The following is a 9,363-nucleotide window of genomic DNA, read 5'->3' on the forward strand; positions in this document are numbered from 1 at the left end:
ACTGGTGTTACAAATGAAGGAGTGAGTCACAATAATCTTTGCCACCTCTCCCTGCCAAAGTGTTGGCAGAATATGGGCCTTGGTTCCTGTCCTCTGCTCACTGATTCTCCCACGTCAATTTTCCCTGGTTTCATCACTTTGCAAGTATCAACAAAATAATTCTCTTCCATTCCCCCTGTCATGCAATTAATCCTCCAGCAGGCTTTCCTAACCTTTGCTCCAACAGCTGGTAACGCCTTTCTTCAGCCTGCTCCTTTATATTTGCCCTTTCCTGGCACTGAGGTATTTGAGGTACCTTGTGGGAAGGTCTCATATAACTCTATTTACATAGCACAGACCCTAACTCCTCACAGATGTTCAGGACACTTGTCAACGGCCATGGTGATGCTAATAGCCCAGAATGAGGATGGAAAGCTTAAGATAATTTAAGCCTACTAAGAGTTTTCTTCAGGGCCTCCTTCACCTCCTTGTTCCTCAGGCTGTAGATGAGAGGGTTCAGCATGGGGATCACTGCAGTGTAGAACACAGACACCACCTTGTCCTCTTCCAGGGATTTTCCTGACCTGTTGCGTACATACATGAATGCAAGGGTCCCAAAGAAGAGCCCAACAGCAGCCATGTGGGAGGCACAAGTAGAAAAGGTCTTGGCCCTCCCACCAGCAGACTGGATCTGTAATATGGCTCTGATGATGAACAGATAGGACACCAAGATCATGGCCAGGCTGACCAGGATCACAAAACAGGCAAACAGCAGAATCAAGAGTTCTTGTAAGAAAGTGTCTCCACAGGACAGCTCCAACAGGGGTGGAAGGTCACAGAAAATAAAGTCGATCTGGTTGTCATCACAGAAGGAGAGTGAGAATGTGCAACTGGTCCTTAGAATAGCATTAGCCAAGCCTCCAAAGTATGCCCCAGTTACCAGCTTCAGCCTTGTCTTGGGTGTCATGATGGTGACATAGAGCAGAGGCTGACACACAGCCACATAGCGGTCATAGGCCATGAGGGCCAGAAGGTAGCAATCAGCTGAGCCAAAGAAAGTGAACATGAAGAACTGGGTAGCACATTGCTCATAAGAGACTACAATTCTGCCAGAGGCCAAGGTCACCAGGAGCTGTGGTAACACTGTTGTGGAGAAACAGACATCTAGGAAAGCCAGCTGTCTGAGCAGGAAGTACATGGGTGTGTGGAGTCCAGGATTAGTCCAGATCAGGGTGATCATGCCCAGGTTACCCAGAAGCATCATGAGGTAAAAAGCCAGAAACACTATGAGCAGAAGAGTCTCCAGCTCAGGGTGGTTGGTGAAGCCAAGCAGGAGAAACTCCTTTACGATGGTGCCATTTCCAGTAGCCATGAAGCTAGGGACTACTGCTGAGGAAAAGAAGAGATTCAGGTCAGGATCATACTAAAATCATTATGCGCTATGATGAATTGGTGGGGAGGAGTAGGCTGGGGTCAAGGTGGGTTCAAGTGATGAGTCCCAGTGTCCAGGAAGTCAACAAGTATTTATTAAGCATCTACTTTGTGCCAGGCCCTGTGGTGATCACTGAGGATACAAAGAAAGGTAAAAGATAGTCCCAGTTCACAAGGAATTTATAATCTAGGTTTCGCTACCACCAGCCTCTTCCTGGTTTCCCACTTTCCTCGATTACCAAAATTCTTTAGAAAGACACTTCATTGGATTAAAAGATTTAAAGGTAGAAGAATCCTTAGTGATCATCTAAGCTCCAAACCCACATCAAAAACTGCCTGACCCCTCTGCCTAGATGCCTTATGAAGGCATCTCAAACTCAACATATGCAATACAGAACTCATTATCTCCTCCCCCATCCCAACCCTGTGAACTCTTGGGGCAGCTCAGTGACACGGTGAATACAGTACTGGTCCTAGAGTCAGGAGGACTCATCTTGTTTGGTTCAATTCTGGCCTCAGACACTTATTAGCTGTGTGACCCTGGGCAAGTCACTTAGTTTCCTCATATGCAAAATGAGCTAGAGAAGGAAATGGCAAATCATTTCAGCATCTGTGCCAAGAAAACCCCAAAGCAGTCACAAAGAGTTGGACATGACTGAGATGACTGAACAAATAGAAAAAAATGTAAACCCAACCCTTTTGCTAATTTCCCTATTTTTGTGAAGTACTACCATTCTTCTAGACACACAGGTTTGCAATCTGCACCGTCTCTCTAACCCTTCCCAAGGGGACACCCAGTCAGTGGCCATGTTTTATCAGTTCTGCCTTCAAAACCCTCCCCTTATGGCCACTCATCCAACCACCACCCTAGTGCAGGCTCTCATCACCTCTTGCCTGGACTATTGCAATAGTCTCCTAATAACTCTCTTGACTTCCAGGCTCTCCCTTCTCCATTCCATTCTCTACACAGCTGCTGAATTGATATTCCTAAAGTACAAGTGAGACTATGTCACTCCCCTGCTCAAGAAGCTCCAATGGCTCCCTATTGTCTCCAGGATCAAATATAAATTCTTCTGTTTGGCCTTTAAAGTCTTTCTTAATCTGGTTCTAACCTCTCTTTCCAGACTTATTACACATTAGCCCTCTTCAAATTCTCTTCAGTCAGGCCAAAATGGCCAACTCATTGTCCTTCACACACAACATTCCCTACTTCTGTGCTGGCTATCCCCCCCACCTGAACATCTCCACTGCTTAGAATTCCTAGTGTCTTTCAAAGCTTAGCTCAAATGCTGCCTCCTACATGAGGCCTTTCCTAATCTCCCCCAACTGTTCCTCCCCACCTCTGAAATTAAGTTATATTTATTTTGTACATATGGTACTTCAACTTCAAAATGTTCATGTTCTTTACTCCAATAAGGTTGGAAGTTCCTTGAAGACAGAGCCTATACCATGTATACTCTTCGCATCCTTAATATATAGCACAATATGTAGTATATAGTAGGTGCTTAATAAATGCTTATTGGTTAATTGAACATTTATTTCATCAACACCTTCAAATCACTGAGAACTTTGCACATAGTAGTCACTTGATAATTTTTTTTAATTGAATTGAATCTTGTTCTATGTTCTAAGGCCCAAAAATATTAAGTGACTTGCCCAAGGTCATAGAGGGAGTAAATAATAAAACCTTTATTCACTCTCAGATCTTTTAACTCCAGATATTATGAGTAATGACCTTTCACTGTACAACTTATTTGCTTCTTTCCCTCCTCCCCACATCTTTTTGAAGTGAAAAAGAGACATCATATCAAGGGTTGATGGAGCAGTGATGTGATACAGTGGTAGCAGGGAGTAAAAATCAAGATAGAAATGAAAGGGATTATTAGTGATGCTGTCCCATGCCCCATCTGGCTATACATTCCATTCTCTCTGCTACAGGTGGGTTGGCCAGGGCCAGACAAAGTCAGAGGCTCCACCAGTGACCAGACAGCAAGATTTGGGGGAGCACCAACCCACAAGAGTTCTAGGTTATGTAAGATTTTATGTTGCATTCTCCCATCCTGTGAGCAATCTGAGCTCCTAATTTGAGTTGGACCTGCAGCTGATGATCAGTCCTATAAGAAGCGTGGGTCAGACATCATGTAGGAATTGCTGTGTTCTGTTCCTTTGTCCTTTAAGCTCTCCAAGGAGTACTCGAACTGTGTCTGGAACTCCTAGGTCCACAATGAGCTCATGTGTATCCACTTCTGTGGAGAATTAATTTCATTGTGCCAAGGTCATGTGATTAGTGCTCATTAAAATCAGGATGTTTCAAAGGAGGTAATGTCTCCAGAGGATGGGGACTTGGACCTGTTTTCATAGCCAAGTCAAAAAACATTTATTAAGCACCTTCTGGGTGGCACAGTGGATAGCGTGCTGGGCCTAGAGTCAGAAGGATTCAAGTTCCTGAGCTCAAATATGGCCTCAGACACTTACTAGCTGTGTGCTTGGACATGTCACTTAACCTTGTTGGGCTCAGTTTCCTTATCCGTAGAATGAGCTGGAGACACCACAATATCTTTGCCAGGAAAACCACAGATGGGATCACACAGAGTCAGACATAACTGAAAAACAGCTGAACAAATATGCCAGGAAATCTACTAAAGCTGGAAAAAACCTGAACTGTCATATAATACAAGTCTCTTATTTTGTAGGTGAGGAAATTGAGTCTAGAGAGATGTGACTGGCCCACCATCACATAGGTTGTAAGTGACAGAACTAGGATTTGAACTCAGATCTTGAGACTCTAAGTTCAGCTCTTTTTCTACTGCACCAATCTACAAATTCACATGCCCCTAAATAATGAGTGGTGCCCCCTTGTAGATAACAAGAGCATCTACATCATAATGCTATCGTGATGATCAGATGAACTAATGTTTGTAAGGCACTTTATAAACTGTAAAGCACCACATAAGTGTGAACTATATTGTCATCGGAGTTTATCATCCTTGTTGTCCTCCTCCTCCTTTCCCTTCTCCTCCTCCTCTCCCTCTCTCTTTATAGTCATATTCTTACATGTGGGTGCTCTGTCCAAAGAAATAAAAATTTTCATCACTTATATTTCACAAGGTACCTTAGGGTTTGGGAGATGGATTTTTTTCTTGCCTATTTATTTATTTTGTCATTTAAAAAAAGCTGGGACAATAAACTCTTTTGTTTCATGTAGTTATTCATTTATGTTTTCTTGAAATATATCTCTGAAAAGCCAGGCTTTGTTAAAGCCCAGTGGGATTCCAACGGAGCTACTTGACTATGCCTTTAACCCTAATCACTCTGGCTTTCATTGATTGGCCAATAATAAGTCCCAGGCCAAGCCTCACTTGCTCATTTTTGGGCCTTGACGGCTCAGGGTGCGTGTAAATAGCAATTGTTTCTGTTTTGGCCAGAAACTCTGAGGGTCTTCCCCTCCCAGATAGATTTTTTTAGGAAGGCAAACTAGACCATCTTTTGCCCCAATTCTTACCTAGCCTTTAATTACTGAATGGGCCTTGCCTCAGACAAACTGAGACCTGGGAAAGATCTTAGCTTAAAAAGGCCAAGGTCCCCCACTACATCTGGGCCATTGCCAGTCATCCTGACCTATGTCTTGCTACTGTGAATTATGATTACAATTCTCACCAGCCAAGTTCAATCAACATTTGGGTGAGCTGTTTAGTTCTTCCAAATAGGTTCACAGGGCAGAGCTGACCAGAGTGTTGAAATGAACGAGACTGCTCCCTAATAGTGTTGAACATGAGAAGGATCCTATTTTCCTTCATTTTGCCTCCCCTGTAAATGACGCAGGAAGCCTTTTGTGAGAACTGTGTGTGATTATTGGATGAAGGCTATTGTAATGGCGAGTGGCCCAGACCAGCAGACAGGAGGCTTGGATTCTAATTTCTCATCTGCCACACTTGGGTCCCTTCTCTTCTAAAGGGCTGTTTGCTCATCTGTGGTATGAGAAGGTTGGGCTAGATTCTCTCCTAGGTCCATCCCTTCCTGGTATTCTTTAGTTTTATTCTAAACATACAGTCATTTGTTTTTCTTGCTTTTTAAAAATATTGCTAATGCAGAGTTTTGTTTTGCACATCTATACGTATTTGTAGTGGGTTTTATTGTTCTTGCCTTCTCAATTAGTGGAAGAGGGGAGAATTTGGAGCTGGAAATAAAATTGATTTTTTGAAGCATATTGTCATAATATGTTTCCACCTACGGAAGTAGGAGCTTTTTGTTAGTATGGCTAAAGTAAGTGACATAATATTTGTAGATTGCTTACCCTATGCCTGGCACATAGTAGGTGCTTAACAAAGCTTATTCCCTTCTCCCTCCACCCCAGATACAATTCAACATCCCTTGTTCTGGCATGGATCCATTACTGACTACATTACTCAACACTCAGAGGCCCTTAACCAAGCCCCCTAAATCCTCTATATCTCATTTTAAAATAACCTCAGCCTGGCATTTGGGGGTCTCCACAGTCTGGTTCCAATTAAGCTTTTCAGACTTATTTCACATGGATCCCCTTGATACACTCCACATTCCAGCCAAACTAACCTAAAATCTAGCTGTTTTCTGCCCTTGCCATTACATCTCCCATCTAGGTACCTTGCCAGGAAAGAATTTTTTCCTCACCTCCACTAACAAAATCCCCACCCTCTTTCAAGCACAGTTCAGCACTCCCCTGCTCCATAAAGTCTTAGCTCTGGCCCTCTCCATCCCCAGCTGTTTGCATTCTCCTCCACCTCAAATTGCATTGCATGTGCCTGGTATGTTTCCCATTGGAATGTGAACTCCTTAAAAGCAGGGACTGTTTGTTTGAGCACATCCCCAAGTGCCCTGCCCGTAGTATATACAGTATTTAATAAATGAGCACATTGAGGACACAAGAAATTATTCCTTCGTTTTTGTCTAGAGTAATATAGTGACTAGCGTGTAAGCTTCATAGGTACCTGTTGAACTGAATTGGCATGTTTGGGTCCACAATCCTGCTGGCAGGTGTTCTTTTCATTCAATTAACAAGCCTTTATTAACTGTTTACTATATGCTAGCTTCTATGCTAGGTGCTGAAGCTATAACAACAAAACACACACACACACACACACACACACACACACCAACGACAACAACAGCCACAGACCTGAGCTCTAAGAAAGGCAGATTTTAACATTCCTCCAAAAATCAAGGTCCCTGACAGTCATGGCTTCTTAAAGCTTAAAGTGATTTTTGCCTAAAAGGAATGCCCCGATGGGCTGTGATTGGGTGATTCTCACTTTATCTCCTAGCTTTCTCTTCTACAAGGATATGTCTCAGCCAGGGCCATTTCTAGACCTGTACAAATAGGCAGATAATGTAGACAACTTGAAAGAGCTTAGTCTAGTGGAAATGGTGCTGGATTTGGAGTCAGAAGACCTGGGTTCAAATCCCAACTTTACTATTGGCTATCATTTACTTCATCTCTCTGTGCCTCATATTTTAATAATACTTTAAGCTTTACAAAGCCCTTTATACTTGTTATGTCATTCAATCTTCACAACAATCCTTGTCAAGTAGGTAGTGTAATTATCCCCATTTTGCATATGAGAAAACTAAGGCTGAGAGGTCAAGGGACTAGTAAGCTAGTTAAGTATCTGAGGCAGAATTCAAACTCAAGTCTTCCCAAGCACAAGTCCAGCACTCTATCCACTATGCTACTAGCTACCTCTACCCTCCTCATCTGTAAAATGAGGAGGCTGGTCCAAAATGACCTCTAAAGCATCTTTCAGTGCTGAATCTCTAAAATCAAAAAAATATCTCCCCCCCAACAAGTAATACCAATTATATTTTGGTCATTATTATCAAGAGAAGGCATCAAGACATAGTGAATAGAGGGCTGGCCTTGGCATCAGGAAGACATAGGTTCATGACCCCCTCTGACACATACTTGCTGTGTGACCTTAGGGAAGTCACAACATCTCAGTGCCTCAGGTACCTAAGACCACAGGTGGCAGAACACTTGCAACTCTCCAATGGTAATAGTTTTCAACAGGAATGAAATGACAGGTACCATTGCATGTTCCATTCCTCCTTCTACCCATAAAAAAATCTTCACATCACAACTAGAAAACCTAAGACCAAGGAATGTTGAAAAGACTTGCCCATGGTCATATATGTAGCAAGGAACAGGGCTGGGCTCATTTCACTACTCAGTATTGCTTCTTGGAGATTTGGCTATATTAGGACAGGATCCTAGATTTAGAACTAAGAGGGGGGACCTCAAAAATACAGAATTGCAGAACCTGATATTTGGCAGAGACCTCAGTCTCCATCAAGTCCAACCTATAGACTAAAGAAATTCCCACTGTAACAAGTGGTCATCCAACCTCCTCGGTTTATAGAGGTTCAAAAAGATTGTGAATTTTCCAATCCCTGCCTCCAAATCCACCTTACCATGTTATCTTATGTGCCCTAAAATCACAACCATAGAAAGAGCCCACTAAGAGACCTTGTTCCCCAATATTAGATTTAGAAAGTATTTCACTATATGTTTCTTCTTAAAATTCTTTAATGAGGGGGTCAGGAAAGCTAATGATAAATACTCTCCAGGAGTTTTAAGGTTTTCTGAAACTGGCTTCTCTGATTCTTCTTCCTTAACCAGCTTCTTAGCCAACCAGATTCTTCAACCAGCTTCAAAGCCAGTATATGAAGAAACTATGTATACATATACATACATCCTACAAAAGAAGGTCTCTTCAAAATTCAGCTGCAGTAGAGGATTTAAAGATATGAGACTTAAAGTTAGAATGGTGAATTTTAAGAATTCTCTGTTCCTCTATGACCATCTCATTCAATTTCACCAAAAAGTTGAATTCCCAAATACGGGTTTGGGCTTTAGAACCAAAAATTGTACCTCTTTATATCACAGGATAGTAGATTTGGAGTCAGAATGGACCTTAAAAGTACTTGACTCCAACTCTCTTGATTTACATATGAGAAAATCAGAGAGTTTCAGTGATTTGACTAAGATAACATAGGCAGTAAGTGACAAAGGGAGGATTTGAACTCAGGTCTTCTGACTCCAGAGCCAGGGCTCTTTCTGCTTCATCCCACTGCCACTCATGACAGAGTAGCTATAACTCTGTTGGTAAAGCAGAACTGATGGATAGATGTGGTTAATCTTCCTGAAGTAGCCCATTCACATTTTATTTCCTTATAATTTTACTTCTTTCTAATATACTTAATTTTAGTTTTCAACATTCACTTCTATAAAATTTTGAATTTTAAATTTTCTCCCCTTCCCTCTCCTTCCTCCTCCCCAAGATGGCATGCAATCTGATATAGGCTCTATTTATGCATTCATGTTAAGCATATTTTCATATCAGCCATGATGTAAAGAAGAATTAGAACTAATAAGAGGAACCACGAGAAAGAAGAAATGAAACAAAACCACAAAAGATAAGGAGAGCAAATAGTCTGCTTCCATCTGCATTCAGATTGCAAAGTTCTTTCTCTGAATGTGGATAGCATTTTTGGAATTTTATTTCTGAATTTTCCTTCCTCCAGTGTTTATCTCCCTCTGTCCAATGCCTCTCTTAACATTTCCCTATTAGATTTAATAGATTCATAAAAAAATCTTATGGAATTCCGTATCAATTAGGCTATTGACATATTCAACCATGCTAGGTTGTTGTATCAAGCAGAACAATCCATTCCTGAAATATAATTCCTCCCCCTCATCTGTCTGTCTGTGTGGACAGTCTGAATTGTTCTTTCTACAGGCATTCCAAAGTTAGAAGGCTTCAATTTTCATCCAATATAGAATCACAAGATCAAAAGACTTAGGGCTGGAAGGAAACTCAGAGGTCATCTAATCCAATCTCCATATTTTATAGGTAAGGAAACTATGATCAAAGAGAAGAAATGTCTTCTCCGAGCTCGAACAGCCAAGAAGTGGCAGAT

At 41.7% G+C, this 9,363-nt stretch overlaps 1 protein-coding gene across 1 annotated transcript; it reads right to left on the reverse strand.

The window, feature by feature from the left end:
- Window positions 1–415: 415 nt before the first annotated feature.
- Window positions 416–1,363, reverse strand: LOC118854315 (olfactory receptor 9Q1-like). Its single transcript, XM_036764673.1, has one exon. It carries the CDS (start codon window positions 1,349–1,351, stop codon window positions 416–418), a length of 936 nt encoding a protein of 311 aa, XP_036620568.1. The 5' UTR covers window positions 1,352–1,363.
- Window positions 1,364–9,363: the final 8,000 nt, after the last annotated feature.

Source organism: Trichosurus vulpecula, chromosome 6 (genome assembly GCF_011100635.1).
Source record: "Trichosurus vulpecula isolate mTriVul1 chromosome 6, mTriVul1.pri, whole genome shotgun sequence".
NCBI classification, from domain to species: Eukaryota; Metazoa; Chordata; class Mammalia; order Diprotodontia; family Phalangeridae; genus Trichosurus; species Trichosurus vulpecula.